Below are 16,723 nucleotides of genomic sequence, written 5' to 3'. Positions count from 1 at the left end.
TAAGAAAGAAGAAACACTTACCATTTCTTCTTCATTTGTTGTTGACATCAATGGTCAAGCGACCAATCAAAATATGTGCTAGTTTGTAACTAGAAGCTATTATACATTTGTTATTATGCAAATGCAGCATGACTGTAATTATTTTTGCAAAAACAAATGCCAATGGAAGGGTTCAACAGTCGCTGGTGAACATGTTTTTGCCGCCTTGACAGTGGAAATAGACCAATATAAATGCCTCTTAAATGCGATCTAAAACCCATTGACCCCAGCACCAAATGCAAACTTTTTGACTTGTTCAACCAATAAAGTTTTGGAAAACAGTTTTTGTTGTCGTTGTTGTTGTAATAAAGGCCTATTAAAATACTGAAGATGACCATTTCAATTCCCAATCATTGTTTTATTGCCATCCATCTGAATTATGAGTCAGTAAACAATTGGAACAAACCGTATTCTTCAAAAATGACACAGAAACTTCATACATACTTGCACACACATACATTCATACACAGGTTAATATGCACACCTTGGCTCAGCATAGAAAAACTGATGTGGAAGTACAAACCGTGCCTTCCTGAACCCAAAGTACAACATGAACTATGGTATTCATGCAACATCTCAAGTGTTAATGGTTGTAAACATCAACAGTCTTTTGTCATTACAGTTTTCACGATTACGTTTAGGAACATACAATCACATGCAAGCATCAAAATCCTGATCTCTGATTCTTGGAAATGGGTTTTGTGACCATTTATACAAACCCACCATCCTTCTGGTGCTCTGAACGTGAAATACCCTGCAGATTATCTACATCGCTCAGATTATCTGTGCTGTAGCCAGATCTAACCATCAAATAAATAAAACAATGTCAATAAAAGAAATTATGTATTAGGCTGTTGAGCTTTAAAACGTGAGACTCAACTCGAAGCTATTGCTGGGTACAGAGATGTAATGACACTATTTCACAGTCCATAACACTGTCAGAGGCACTTTTCAGAATACTTCACAAAAAAGAACTGATTTTAACATTGAATACTACAGTGCTTGCGTATGTCGAGTGACCTTTCTGCAATAACTGCTTAATTTAACAACAGCAAAATGCAGAAAATACATCTCAAGACCGAATTAGCTCAGCATGCAAATCTTGAGTGTTGTGGTTCACCACAGAGCAAGATCTTCAACGTCTTCTTCCAGTGTGCCAGTGGCATTCACTAAAAAACTCAAACATTGCCGACGGACATTCAAATATGAAGAGGAAAGCTGAAACTATTCCAACCGTTTTCTGAAATAAAGATTTGAACATTTTCAGAAAACTGACCACAAAAATACTTCCCAGAAAGAAGAGTGCATCAAAACAAAACTGCTGTGCGAGTGCATAGAGAAAGAACAAAAAATGTGTTGACCTCAGTTTAGTGTCAACCATTTCAATCCTAATTTCAATTTGGCTGAACCAAGAGCTTGTGAACGAAGATTTGTACATAAAGAAGCAGGTCACCGCCCCTGCGCAGTTGGTTATGAAAGCTCCAAATGGATCAGAAGTCAGCATTAAAAGTTAAAGTCTGCATTTTGTGTTTTTTTCTTGGACATTCATTAATAAGGCGCACATCTTTTTTTGATTTATGTGAACAGATTCATGATTTAGGTCCAAGGCAGTTTGCTGTTTGCACTGAATGATATAATAAGATCAGGAAAATTAATGTAGTAGAGGTAGATGACCATTATTTCGGATGTCTTACAGTACACTTATGAACTTCATACGTCATCAATTGACAGTTGACACTGGATTGACCAGTGTGTGCATGGAGGGAGAGGTGATCATGACATGCTGTTCTTGAATGTCATTCATTCTGAGCCAACAAAGCATGGGCTCTTTAATAAAAGAACACTGAGCTGGAGTACATAAATACCTTTAACATGATGGAATGGCAGCAGTTAAAAAGCCTCGATAATGGCTTTCTGAGTGAAGAAGACACAAAAATGTAAAGAATAAATGTTAATAATTGCAAAACCAAAGACGGACTTGCACATAAACTGGACTGTTTTGAGTGTGAGAGCTCAGATTCCAATGGAATCAACCTCCTCAGCCATGTGATCCAGGCATGGAACATGATTGGCTCCTCCCACTTTGTGTCTTGAACACTTTGATTGGCTGGTCTGTTTGTCAGTCATTCCACTGCCTTACCAGATGGGTTTGGAGAGATGTGTTCATTACGTGATCTTCTCATGCTGGATTTGATAGTAGCATGCCTGAGTGAGGAAGAGGAGGAGGATTTCAGAACAGCAATTGGTACACACACTGATTTCACACTGTATATTTGTAAGCCCAGAGATAACATGCTTATTTGCATATTTATGAGGATAATTACTTTAAATGGTAGATGACAACACATTTGTAGCATTTTTATCACGTAAATCTTAATCACTCAAATTAAGACATTAACTGTTTCTCTCAGTGGTGAACACATCACATAAAAGTTGCTGCAACTGTACCAAGCAAATGAATACTTAAGTACATTATATATATATATATATATACACACTTGTCAACATTTGAACTGGATCAAAACCTTTCATCAAAGTTGTCCTAAAACCAAAATGCATTCTTGTCTTAGAACAACTTTGATTTGATTTCTTTTTTAAATGCATGCATGTGTGTATTTATATATACTATAATATACACATATAAAATATACACAGTGCACACACATATACTACGTAAACAAAAACTTTTTGTTGAAAAAACCTTATACTATACCTTGAGTGTGGTGAACATGATGCCATGCTCTCCATGTTGTACACATGGATCCATTAGATCCTCGATGAGGCTGACCTCTGACCCCAGATTCCTTATCCTTTAGAGAACAACAGCTAACTAAAGCATGCCTTTTTTTTAAACAATGTTATTTTCTGTGCTAAAGCATATGCATATAAAAAGAAATGTATTCTAAATGGAACACATCCTCTCTCTCTGAGACCACATTTATGCCTAGTAAGTGTATCTGTCTTGTGTGATCTGATCATAATTAGTCAGCCAAGACACATCTTCATGTACTATGGTTTCTACAAAAATATTAAGAAGCACACCTGTTTTCAACATTAATTATAATAAGAAATGTTTCTTCAGCACCAAATCAGCACATTACAATTATTTCTGAAGGATCATGTGACACTGAAGACTGGAGTGATGATGCTGAGAATTCAGCTTTGCATCACATGAATACATTACTTTTTAAAATATATTCAAATGAAAAACAGTCATTTTAAATTGTAATAATGTGAAATTTTATTACAGTTTTTACTATATTTTTGATCAAATAAATGCAGCCATGGCATCCATAAGAGTCTTCTTTCAAAAACATTTAAAAACTCTAGGTACTGAACTGAAAGGTAGTGTAGATACATACATACATACAAAAAACAGGGCCTTCGAAACCTTGCGATCTCATTCTTACCGTGCATGCAGAACAACAAAGAGGAAGACAGGAAACAGGTCATCCATAGACCACAAGAAATCCTGTTTCAGAAGTGCAAGTACTTCCTGGGTTATCTCCTCGAAGGTCAGTTGGATGACCTGAAGCTTGTCTGAGGGGGTGAAAGTTGTGCTGTGGAAATAAAAAGAGAACAACCTTAAAACAATTTACCAGAGAAAAATTACAAACGTTATTAGCCAGAAATTGTTGTAAATCTCCAACCTTATTTGCTGTAACGTCTCAACTGCTGAGGCAAAACAGGCATCCTTAGTGCTTGAGAGAACCTACACACCCACAAAATACCTCCATGAATATTGCTTAATGATCCACAGTCTTATTTCCGCTAATATAATCAGCATATTGCCTTCAAAGACAGATTTATGAGACTTTTAGGGTCTCTCTCTTATAAAAGGACATATTTAACTACCTGTTGTTTTTCTCCATGTACTGTAACAGTCACAGGCCAGAATTTCCTATGAAAACAGGTATTAGTGGCAGCAAGACTGATCACTAGAGGACAATCAAATCTACTGAACGTATTTCTCAGTGGAGCTGGGTGTCAGACTCACTGTTGCACCCCGAGGAAGGCGAGCAGCGCCAGGTCTGGTTGTTTGTTGAGTCGGAGCACACACTCCCAGTACACATCATCCTCCTTCTCTTTCTCTAGAGCATAGAGAGTGAAGAGAGGAGGATAGAGACGGGGCAACAGCACCGGTAGGAGGAGAGCAGAGCTGCTGACCACACACCTGCCACACACACACACGCACGCAAAGACAATACATCAGGTAACTGCTAAAAACATTAAAGAGACATTAAAGACAACAGCTGATAAAAACACAGACAAATCAGTCTGAATTTATGAGGAAAGAATTATGAGATAAAAAGCCAATGACAAAAAGATGAAATTATTAGAAAAAATTTACATTTTGTCATAATTCTGACTTTTTATCTTATGCTTTTTTGTCAATTTAAACGTTTTATCTCATAATTATGATTTAGTATGTCAATTTCAGTTTGTCTCATAATTATGACTTAATCTCTAATTTTGTTCGTCGTTTTTATCTCATAACTGTCATAATGTCAAATTACTTCATTATGATTTAGTATCTCATAATTTTGTAAATTTGAACCTGATCTCATAATTATGCTTTGTCATAATATCAATTTATCTCATAATTAATACTTAATATGTCAGAATGTTGTAAATTCAAAACTTTTATCTCATAATTTTGCTTTTTTTTAATGTCCTAATTATGATTTACCAAAGCATGAAAGATAATTTTTTTCTTATGTGGTGGAAATTGGCTTTCATAGGTTCAGACTAAAATGAGAAAATAATAAAATCATTAAAGTACTTTTAATTTATAAATTCACTAGATTATCACAAATATATAAATGTATAAACAATTTTTGTTTAATTTCACTCTAACTGTGATATAAACCATAGATAGCAATTGTATAAAATAAAATTACTCATACTGTAATATCTGTCACGCCTATGGACAGTCTTGTGTTTTGTTCCTCATGTTTTCTCCTTGACCCAGTTTCTCCCGTGTTTGTGCCCATATTTGGTTTTCCTGTTCCCGTTTGAGTTCCATTTGTTTCAGCTGTGTCCTATTAATCTCCTCGTTTAGTTCCAGGTGTTCCCCATTTAGTTCCTGTATTTAAGCCCTGTGTTTTCCTGAGTCCTACGTTCAGACTCAAATGTCTTCCCCCGACCTCACCAACGGCTCCGACCACCTGTCCAACCCAAGTTACCCCCGAGTTCTCCAAAGCTCCTCCCTGGTCCTCAGCCCAGAGCTGCCGGCCATTCCCAAGCCAAGCCCGCTGGCCGCCGCACTCTCAAGCCCGCCGACCGCTCAGCAGTCAAGCCCAGAGAAACGGGCGCCAGCTCATGTCCCCGAACTCCTGGATATGGTGCTTCCTCCTGAGTTCTCGGCCTATATCCTCTCTCCTGAGCCCGCTCCAGTGTCGGCTCCAGCCCCTGAGCCCGCTCCAGTGTCAGCTCCAGCCTCCAGTTCCCACGTTCAGCCCTAAGGGGGCTCAAGTTCCCACGTCCAGCCCAAGGAGTGCTCCAGTTCCCACGTCCAGCCCAGGGAGGGCCACAGTTCCCGAGTCATGGCCCACGGAGGTTCTAGTCTGTTCTAGTCCACTAGTCTGCCTCCAGGGCACCCCCCCCCTCCCCAGTGGAATTGTTATGGTGTGGGACGTGCCTTCTGGGAAGGGGGAGTAGTGTCACGCCTATGGACAGTCTTGTGTTTTGTTTCTCATGTTTTCTCCTTGACCCAGTTTCTCCCGTGTTTGTGCCCATATTTGGTTTTCCTGTTCCCGTTTGAGTTCCATTTGTTTCAGCTGTGTCCATTTAATCTCCTCGTTTAGTTCCAGGTGTTCCCCATTTAGTTCCTGTATTTAAGCCCTGTATTTTCCCGAGTCCTGCGTTCAGTCTCAAATGTCTACCTCGTGTGCTACGTGTGTGTTCCCTGTTATTTTGGTTTCATTAAAGAGTATTTCTGTTCTGGATCTCCTTCGTCTCCTCAAAGTAGTGCACCGTGACAGAAGACTGAACCTTATACAAGATGACAGAGGCTGAGGACAGGCTGTGGTGTTTGCGGCAGGCTGGTCAGAGGTTGGAGAGATATGTGGAGGAATTCCTTGAGCTCTCCAACCAGGTTAGCTGGCACGACACCGCTCTTGGTGCGTGTTTCCAGCTGGGGCTGGATGATGATACAATCCGCTGCGATCTCCCCACGTGTTATTTTCCCCTGATCGAGCTGATTGATGTCGTCCTTTATTTAAACGGTTACGATTTCCAAGTGGAAGAAGTAAAGGATAATTTAAAGTCTCCTCGTCCAGCCACCTCTGGAAAACATTGTGTCTCCACATACCCCCACATACCTCACCAACGGCTCCGACCACCTGTCCAACCCAAGTTACCCCCGAGTTCTCCAAAGCTCCTCCCTGGTCCTCAGCCCAGAGCTGCCGGCCATTCCCAAGCCAAGCCCGCTGGCCGCCGCACTCTCAAGCCCGCCGACCGCTCAGCAGTCAAGCCCAGAGAAACGGGCGCCAGCTCATGTCCCCGAACTCCTGGATATGGTGCTTCCTCCTGAGTTCTCGGCCTATATCCTCTCTCCTGAGCCCGCTCCAGTGTCGGCTCCAGCCCCTGAGCCCGCTCCAGTGTCAGCTCCAGCCTCCAGTTCCCACGTTCAGCCCTAAGGGGGCTCAAGTTCCCACGTCCAGCCCAAGGAGTGCTCCAGTTCCCACGTCCAGCCCAGGGAGGGCCACAGTTCCCGAGTCATGGCCCACGGAGGTTCTAGTCTGTTCTAGTCCACTAGTCTGCCTCCAGGGCACCCCCCCCCTCCCCAGTGGAATTGTTATGGTGTGGGACGTGCCTTCTGGGAAGGGGGAGTAGTGTCACGCCTATGGACAGTCTTGTGTTTTGTTTCTCATGTTTTCTCCTTGACCCAGTTTCTCCCGTGTTTGTGCCCATATTTGGTTTTCCTGTTCCCGTTTGAGTTCCATTTTGTTTCAGCTGTGTCCTATTAATCTCCACGTTTAGTTTCAGGTGTTCCCCATTTAGTTCCTGTATTTAAGCCCTGTATTTTCCCGAGTCCTGCGTTCAGTCTCAAATGTCTACCTCGTGTGCTACGTGTGTGTTCCCTGTTATTTTGGTTTCATTAAAGAGTATTTCTGTTCTGGATCTCCCTCGTCTCCTCACAGTAGTGCACCGTGACAATTTCAAGGTTTGGTCAAACCACACAACCCTTAGTGTGCTATGTATTATTTTTCTCATAAGTGAGACTTATGAAAAATCTTACGTACCCAGGTTTAGGAGACTCCAGCTGCTTCCCAGCAGGGTCTGAACCACCTTTCTCTTTTGGAGGGTCGGCCAGTGAACCTCCTTCCTCTGGCAGATCAGGAAAGAGGAATCTAGCCACAAACACATACATAAATATTCATGGAAACAGCGTTTAAAACGGACATTGTTGTCAGTCTGACTGACACACTTACCTGACAAGCTGGAAGATGCGGCTGAGATAGGACTTGATCTCATTGACAGCCTGGGGCAGTAATCTGCGGTTGGCCCCAACACCAACATATGTCATACGGTACACCGAAACCAATGTCTCCACCAGCCGACCCAGAGGATGCAGTGGGGTATCACATGCCTGGGGTCAAAAATCAGGAGTCAGTGACATATTATAGGGACAAAATACTCTGGAATGACTGAGAGACAATATTATGTTTGTAAATAAGGTTGGCAGTGTTAGTTCATTGATGACCTAGAGCAATGCATACCTTGACAAGGTACCGACGGATTGTGTGATACACCTCTAACGTCACAGGACCAACATGCTGAGGAATGAACTCGAGACTCTCCAGCGTTTTGTGATGAGAGCGACTCAGTAACTCTGGACTGAAATATACACACACACATTCAGCTTTACATTCAGCTATACATTTTAACATTACACATTTAATATTCATGTTCCAAAACTTTGGGAGATTCCTAGACAAAAATTTTAAGCACATCTAAATACGTAGATCAAAGGTAGAACTGCAGATACTTCACAGAAAAGGCAATCCCAAAATGCACTGCGACAAGGTTTTCATCCAAGATGGTAAAGATGAGGAAAAAATTGTTTATAAATATATTTTATTTACAGTTATATTCATTTGTTAGAAATAATTTGGTTTGTGTGGAACCTCATTTCCACCAAATAAGAAAAAAATGCCTTGGTAAATCATAATTATGACAATGAATGTGATAATTGTAAGAATAAAAAGTCCGAATTATGACACAAAAAGTCTAAATTATGACATAAAATGCTGAATTCTGACTTTTTATATTTTATGTTACTATTTATTCTATGTCCAGAGATTTGAAAAAAAAAGAAAAGCATTTTACCACACGTTGACCTTTTATCTTATCATTTAAACCTTTTATCTAACAAATTCAACTTTTTATCTCATAACTGACAAAAAGTTGAAATTGTAACAAAAAAGTTATTTCTGTGTCACACTTTTGACTCATCTCATAATTATAATTTAGGATCTCATAATTTCGACTGTGTCATAATTAATTTAAAGGGGTCATATGATGCTATTTTAAAGATCATTATTTTGTGTATTTGGTGTAACAGAATATGTTGACATGCTTTAATGTTCAAAAAACACATTATTTTTCAAATACTGTACATTATTGTAGGTCCTCTATGCCCCGCCTCTCTCAAACACGTCGTTTTCAACAAAGCCCCCTCCTTTGACAAGCGCAGTCTGCTCTGATTGGCCAGCTGACCCAGTGCATTGTGATTAGCCGAACACCACAAGCACACGTCGGAAATGTAACGCCCCTTACCATAATCGCGAGCTTCAAGCTTTCAAAGTAAATATCAAGACAGTTAATAATGTCGAGATCTTCTTTATGCACCAAGAGCTTGTAACACTCCAAAGAGAAAGGAAAACGCATCATATGACCCCTTTAAAGAATCTTCTTATGTGGCAGAAATGGGCTTCCATATGTTTGCACCCATCAACAAAAAAAAAATAGTTTATCAAAAACAGGCATTAACTTATTGTGATTAATTCTATAAATTCTTTTTTGTTTTGTGATATGAACCATTACAGTTGTATAACATTACTTTTACTGTAATTTCAGAATTCGGTCAAACCACCCACCCCTAGTATGATGTGTATTATTTTTCTGCTTATTAGAGTACTGATTTGTTAGCTTAGCATCATGTTAACCTCAGACTCTGCTGTAATACTCTGTGAGTGTCAGGGGAGTTTCTCATGCACTAGTAGACAATGAGGCAATGAGCAATGAGGCACAGTAAGGTTTCGGAACTGGTCTACTCTGCACTGTGTGTGTGTGTGTGTGTGTGTGTGTGTGTGTGTGTCTAAGTGTACCTGTCTCTCTGCTGTCTCCTGTTAGCAGTGAGCGCTACGGCGATGTTGTCCCATGGTGTAGTGGTTTGTCCCTGTCCGGGAGAATCACAACCTAGCCTGTTCCAGCACTCCAAAAACACAGCCTTCCACTTTTCTTCAGAGTGAACCGCTAACCTGCCCAGTTTACTGTAATCGCACAAAACACATCGGTTCCCCATCAACATTGATAATGTCTCTTAAAATTGAATTTTGCTACAGAGATCAACACACACTCTTACAGTGCATGAGCCTTCTCCTTGTCTGAGTCGTAGAGGCTGGGTTTGTAGTAGGAACCTGACATCTTTAGTCCGGTTCCCCAAACTCCACTAAAAGAGCCTTCAATGTAGTCTCCATTCGGCATGGTCAACACGCCCTGCAGAAAGATATGATAACAAGGCTTGTTTGTGTGAACATACTCTACCATTTAAAGAAATTGCTGTTGATAAGATTTTTAATGTCATTTGTAATATTAAACATTTGCCATATTATTTTTAATAATATTAATCATGTTATTTTTAATATTATCATATTAATATAATAACATTATTAGCATCATCATATTTTTTATATTACAGTTTAAAATAACTGTTTTCTATTTTAAAACATTTTAAAAAGTAATTTATTTTTGTGATGGTAAAGCTGAATTTTCAGCAGCCATTGCTCCAGTCTTTAGTGTCACATGATCAGAATCATTGCAATATACTGGAAATATAACAAATAACATTTCTTATTGTCAAAGTTGGCAATAGTTGTGCGGAGTAATATTTTTGAGGAAACCATGATACTTATTTTCAGAATTCAGCTTTAGACATTTAAAGCATTATTCCAAAAAGAAATCATTTGTAACATTTGAAATGTCTTTACTGCCACTAGTAATCAATTTAATGTGCCCTTGATAAAAAAAAAACGTAACCAAATAAACAAAACAAAAAAACGTACTGACCCCCAAATTTTGAACGCTAGAGTAGATGTGCGTGCATGGTTAAAGTGTTTGTTTGTGGGCGGTAGCACCTTTCCATTTAGAGTCCAGTCTTCTGAAAAGTCCCCTTCAAACGTAGTGTCATCTTCAGAGAGTAACACCCCTGTTCCCTTGGAGAGAAACAAAATAACAATTAAAATAACTAATCTGAAGTTTTTCTTTCTTTGTACTTTAAAAGCAAAAAAGACAGAGTGCGTGTGTCAAGTTCTATCATTTTTGTAGAATCAAAAAACAATAAAACCTAATGTGAGGAGACTACAGGGGAAAAAGGAGCTATATTCAGTTTGCAAAAAAAATATTATTTGAATGATTTTTATTATGTAGTAAATGTTTTATAAAAGCAATAAGGCACAAGAGGCCATGAGATATTGTGAACATAGTCATAATACAGCATGGTGTCACATACTTGTACTGCTAAATAAACCCAAATGTGTGTATGTCAATCTCACCATCATTTTGTTGTTGTTGAATGCACCTTCATAGTACAGTCCAAACTGCGTAACAACAACTCCGTTCCCCTGACGCTGATCATCCAGCCACATGCCCATGTACTTCTCCCCTCTGACACAAAACACAGTTAGCATAGTGCACATTTGCACACACACTCGACTTACATTTCAACATTTCACATTTCAAGGCAAAGAAGTGCTGCTGCAATCATTTTGTGAATTCACTTGTCTATTTGCATACCTGGTGATGTCATCAAAAACTCCATAGCCAGATTTTTTGTCATACTGCCACTGGCCGATGAAGACACTGGGGGAAGTGGAGTTCAGCCTCCCACTACGCAGCATCCCGTGACCATGACGCATGTTATCTTGAAACGAGCCCTCGTATATTTCCCCAGAGGCATATCTGAACAGGAACACACACACACACACACAGTCAGTTAATGATATCAACTTGCATCAACAAACAGTACCGTTCAAAATTTTGGGGTTAGTAAGATTTTTTTTTTTTTAAATAAATAAATACCCTTATTGACAGTAATGACATTTCTAATGTTGCAAAAGATATCCATTTCAAATAAATGCTGCTTTTTTGAACTTCCTATTCATCACAGAATCATAATAAAAATGTATCATGGTTTCCATAAAACAACTTTCTTCAACTGTAATAATACAAATTGTTACATGAATACCAAATAAAGATATTAAGAGTGATTTTTGAAGGATCTTGTGACACTAAGACAGGAGTACTGAAAATTACAACTGAAAATTCAGGTTTGCATCACAAGAATTAATCACATTTTACAAAATATTAAAACAGAAAACAGTTATTTTAAATTGTAATAATATTTCACATTATAACGGTTTTTACTGTATTTTTGAGCAAATAAATGCAGCCTTGGTGAGCATATAAGACATCATACAAAACATTTTCTAAAACATTAAAAAAGTTGACCCCAAAAATTTGAATGGTATTGTACATTCAGAAATATACATACAGAAAAATAATATACAAAAATAAAAACACAACCACAAACCTGAATGTTCCAAAGCCGTGTATCTTGCCATCCTTCCACTGCCCTTGGTAATTATCACAGCTGTTCAGGTTTTTATTAGGCACAACGTAATCTCCAAAACTGCAAAGAAAAGTAGGAGACATCAGCATAATAATCTGAAAAAAAAATGTAAAAAATAATAATGTTGTCAGTTGTCATTAACCCATCTTCAAGGCCGTTCTTGAATGTCCCTGTATACATTCGTCCATCGGGCCATTTGACCACGCCCCTAGAACACAGACATAGCCAATCATCATTTTCCAAGTTTTAAGAAGACTTTCACACCCACAATTCCTCCTCCAATGGTTTACCGTCCATGGGGTTTCCCTGAGACCCATCGGCCCTCATACGTGGCCTCCTTGAGTCGACTGTCTTTGTAGAATGTGTATGATGCTGTCCTTGAAATGGGCGGATCTGCTCTCTGCGTTACTCCTGTAGAAGGAGGTATCCCATCATGCCCCAGTCCACTAAGTGCCTGCTCCACTGCTTGGTTTATAGAACGCAGCCACTTTGCCTAGGGACATCATCACTGTTTAACGATCTATACAGGTTTCTGTAAATCATCATTTTGAGTCAAGTCAGGTATACCTTCTCAGCTGGGGACGAAGCCAGCAGAGTGAAACTCTCTTCAGGTGAAGTCACTTTTAAACCATATCTGCAGAGAACCACGCAAACTTCATAACTTCTTAACACTTCATAATTATATAAAGCTAATGAACATGACTGGCACACTCACAGGCCTGTGTTCGCCTCAGAAATAGGCTCCACCCACAATGTAGCCAATGGGAAGACGTGATGAGTGGAAAACTAGGAGGGGTTGAAAAAGAAATGCAACTAATGCAAGAATAGCATACCGAAAATAAATTGTACACAATTCTGTCCACTCTTGATTACTGATGCACAATGTATCAGCACCATCAATTAAATGTGCATGCATTTCCTTGTTTCGTTTCATTTAGATTACCTTTACCTCACTTAAATCTTTAAAAAAGGGTCTTTGAAAACACAAATAACACTGCTAAAATAGAACCTACCTACAAAAGTAAAACATTATTACAGTGCTTACAGTAAAAAATTTAATTATTACAATTATTACTTTTCTATTTGAATATATTCTAAAATGTCATTTATTGCTCCTTCAGAATACATCTTCATATGTTGATTTGGTGCTCAAGAAACATTTCCTATAATTATCACAGTTGAACATGGGCGTGCTGCTTAATATTTTTGTGAAATTGCTAGACTTTTTATGAGTAAAAAGTTTCAAAATGACATTTATTTGAAAAAACATACACACAGACATACATACATATATATATATATATATATATATATCATAAAATGCATTGCTGTTCTGTTGTAAGTAATCTTAAAGATTCCTAAATGCATCTACTTTCGGAAGGCCAAATAAAGTGCTTTTGCTTTCGCCTAGAAACACACAGCATCTCCCTGACATGGCTGCTTCAACACTAACTGCAGTTACTGAAACCACACCTTCTTTCTTTGCGTGCACATTTGGGCGGCATTATGCAAATATTTCCACATAGTGAGGTAGATATGTGGGGGCATGTTAGAACGAGCCGTTTTAGGGGGGCGTGGCAGAGTCTTAACTTTGATAAAGAATATCTCTTTGGTTTTGAGACTTTAGTCTTTGCAACTTCAGGGATCTTATCTATGCACAATCAGCTTGTAACACTCCAAAGAGAACGGAAAACTTGAAATCGCATCATATGACCCCTTTAATGCATTCTTGCTTAATAAAAAAAAAAAATCTTAAAAAAAAAAAACTGATCCCAAAGACTGAATGGCACTGGCAGTGTACGCTATAATGCCTAAATTCACTCAAAGCATTTAAAGTAGTGCATAGAATTAATAAAAATTATGGTGAAAAGTTTGTTGCTATATGATATTTGTCAAAAACTTAACACAAGTGCGTCTCAAGCATAAACCAACTGTCAATTGGTTTACATTAAAATATAAAATGTTGGAACATATGGTTCTTTTTCCTAAGCACATTTTTGCTCTTTTCGAATGGAAAGGGATAATGCTGATGAAATGAAAAACAGACAAATACACGCACTGTAAAAGGTATGAAGGAAAAACATCAGGGAGGAAAATAATGGATTATCATCTCAAATACTACCTGGCACATTCACTAAGACGAGACTCAGCATTAAACAGAACCACTACTGTTCAACATAAAACCAGCCAGCACAACATGCCCCTTACTACAATCAGGTACATATCTTTTACAAAGGGTTTGCAAGCAGGAAGCCTTGGAATGTACCCAACCAGATGTACTGTCATCTTTCTATGCTTTTAGGCTATACCACACAGGACCGAGACATTTTAGAGTCTAAATGAAACCTTACAGGAATTTCTGTCAAAAACTAGAGGTTCAAACTGAGCTATTACAGATACTGTGTAATTTTCTTTATAATTCTTTATAATAATTCTTTAAAGGAATATTCAGAGTTAAATAAAACTTAAATTCTTTTGACAGCATCTGTGGCCACAGAAAATCATTCTGACACATCCATGAGTTTGTCCAGTAATGCATTTCAAATGTAAGCCTATGGAGAGATCGCACAGTACAACAAAAAGATTCAAATATGAAACAGTCGCACTGATGCAAAAGTGTAATAACATGATGTAACTATGAGTAAAGTACTTTTTAGTGGAGAATATCTTCACCCAGAAGAATTAAATAAGTAACACACAACCAAAAATTCATCCACCTTGAAATGTAGTCTCATTTCAAAGTGACTTGCAACAGGGTTATTATACTGTAGTTAACTAAAACTAAAACCATTTGAACCTTAAAAAAAAACTTGCCAAGGCAACATTTCTCAATTTAATTTAGTTTAACTTGATGTAGTAAAATAGCTAAAACTGAAATAAAAACAAATAAAGCAATGTAGGCATATTAAAAAAAAAAAAAACTAAAAATGATAACTAAAAAAAAACAATGTTACTAAAACTTTATCTCAAATTAAAATGAAAACAGAAAAATAAAAAACTAATTCAAAATATTAATAAAAACTACTAAAATGTCACTGATTAACGTACACATTTCTTCTTGTTTTTTATTGTAAGATGTGTCAAAATTATTTTCTGAATTAATCAGAAGCTTTAAATAAAAGTTTTATTTAGTGCTGTCAAACGATTAATCACGATTAATCGCATATATGTGTGTTCTGTGTATATTTATTATGTATATATAAATACACACACATACAATATATATTTTGAAAATATTTACATGTAAATATTTACATGTATTTACATTTATATTCATATAATTTATATTATAAATAAATATATTTAATATATAAACATAACATATTTTTCTGAAATATATATACATGCATGTGTGTGTGTTTATATATACATAATACATAATAAATATACACAGTACACATACATATATTATGTAAACGAAAACGTTTATTATGGATGCGATTAATCACGATTAATCATTTGACAGCACTAGTTTTATTTACTCTCAGAACATTCCTTTAACAACAGCACTGGACAAACAAACACTACAGCTGTAGGGTGCATCCTTGGGCACTAGGGGACAGTATGCTATGGAGGAAACTCTTCATTCGTACAGCCCATACTTACAAGACTCTTATAGGGGACCATGCCCTACCAAAACAAAGATAAACATCACTAAAACACCAGTCATTGGAAACCGATTGTTAGTTTGGCCCTGTAAGTGAATAAAAAACTGAAGTGAAAGCATTGTGTAAAGACAGAAGGATGAGATTAACAGAAAAGGCAGAGATAAAGCAGAAATGATACTGAAATGAAAGTATAAAAAGAAGGGCAAACCTGTGCATGAACCAGGGCATCGTTGAAAAGGATGAACCAGTTGACAGAAAAACGGCCTGCGTTCTGAAGAGTCAAAGCCTTATTACTGCTCTCACAGATCAGCCGCCGAGACGGTTTACGAAGAGAGTCCTGAAAGAAGAGGAGAACTCTTGATTACCAGCCCAACTTTCTCCACGCTCTAGCTCTCCTCCACAAGTGCACTGAAATAAAACAATTTGCTCAGCAGGAAGAGCACCTGGCTGTGTGGTGCACATTAAACTGACTGGCATTTGACAGGTAAAGAGCTTCTAAGGGCCTGACAGCAGCGGAGTGACTCACGGTCATCTTTCCAGGAAAGCTCTTCCAGAAGTGGAGCGTGTATTCGGCTTCCTTCCTCCTCCTTCTCTTCAGATGAAGAGCCATGGATTCATATTTTGAGCAGGCATCTTGCAGCTTCTGATAATCCACAGAACTCTGTCACACACATATAGCAGTGAGATTTTATGTAGTGATGGTGTATTGAGTGAAAATCAGTGGACAATACAGCCAGTCCTGTAACGAAAAAATAAATCATTCCTTAAATCAATAAAATTACAAAAAAATGGTAACACTTTAGTATAGGGACCAATTCTCACTATTAACTAGTTGCTTATTAGCATGCCTATTATTAACATATCGACTGTTTATTGGTACTTATAAAGCATTACCATATTCTACATTCCTAATCATACCCAATACCTAAACTTAACAACTACCTTACTAACTATTAATAAGCAGCAAATTAGGCGTTTATTGAGGCAAAAGTCGTAGTTAAGAGAATTGACCTTAAAATAAAGTGTGACCAAAAAAATAATTATTTTAAAAGGTACGGTCTGTGTTATGAAAAATCATTAAAGGGTTAGTTCACCCAAAAATGAAATTCTGTCATTAATTACTCACCATCATGTCGTTCCACACCCCTAAGACCTTCGTTCATCTTCAGAACACAAATTACGATATTTTTGATCAAATCCGATGGCTCAGAGAGGCCTC

At 37.9% G+C, this 16,723-nt stretch overlaps 1 protein-coding gene across 1 annotated transcript in view; it reads right to left on the bottom strand.

Moving 5' to 3' along the window:
• Positions 1-385: 385 nt before the first annotated feature.
• The window catches only part of LOC107677573 (alsin-like), a 32,579-nt gene continuing 16,241 nt past the window's right edge, over positions 386-16,723 (bottom strand). The window contains exons 16-37 of the mRNA XM_016472507.1: positions 16,031-16,165; positions 15,713-15,841; positions 15,503-15,526; positions 12,612-12,682; positions 12,464-12,530; positions 12,187-12,389; positions 12,039-12,104; positions 11,858-11,956; positions 11,062-11,226; positions 10,821-10,932; positions 10,404-10,481; positions 9,632-9,765; positions 9,375-9,539; positions 7,764-7,881; positions 7,476-7,633; positions 7,287-7,394; positions 4,037-4,213; positions 3,895-3,940; positions 3,690-3,751; positions 3,450-3,599; positions 2,753-2,849; positions 386-2,244 (exon numbers count right to left, since the gene is read on the bottom strand). Coding sequence (XP_016327993.1) covers positions 2,206-2,244; positions 2,753-2,849; positions 3,450-3,599; positions 3,690-3,751; positions 3,895-3,940; positions 4,037-4,213; positions 7,287-7,394; positions 7,476-7,633; positions 7,764-7,881; positions 9,375-9,539; positions 9,632-9,765; positions 10,404-10,481; positions 10,821-10,932; positions 11,062-11,226; positions 11,858-11,956; positions 12,039-12,104; positions 12,187-12,389; positions 12,464-12,530; positions 12,612-12,682; positions 15,503-15,526; positions 15,713-15,841; positions 16,031-16,165 — 2,403 coding nt within the window. The 3' untranslated portion in view covers positions 386-2,205. The remainder of the gene's footprint in view (positions 2,245-2,752; positions 2,850-3,449; positions 3,600-3,689; positions 3,752-3,894; positions 3,941-4,036; positions 4,214-7,286; positions 7,395-7,475; positions 7,634-7,763; positions 7,882-9,374; positions 9,540-9,631; positions 9,766-10,403; positions 10,482-10,820; positions 10,933-11,061; positions 11,227-11,857; positions 11,957-12,038; positions 12,105-12,186; positions 12,390-12,463; positions 12,531-12,611; positions 12,683-15,502; positions 15,527-15,712; positions 15,842-16,030; positions 16,166-16,723) is intronic.

Source organism: Sinocyclocheilus anshuiensis, unplaced genomic scaffold (assembly GCF_001515605.1).
Source record: "Sinocyclocheilus anshuiensis isolate Anshui unplaced genomic scaffold, SAMN03320099.WGS_v1.1 scaffold472, whole genome shotgun sequence".
Taxonomy (NCBI): Eukaryota; Metazoa; Chordata; class Actinopteri; order Cypriniformes; family Cyprinidae; genus Sinocyclocheilus; species Sinocyclocheilus anshuiensis.
Note: the sequence above shows the minus strand (reverse complement) of the source record. Positions and strands in the feature narration are given on the sequence as shown.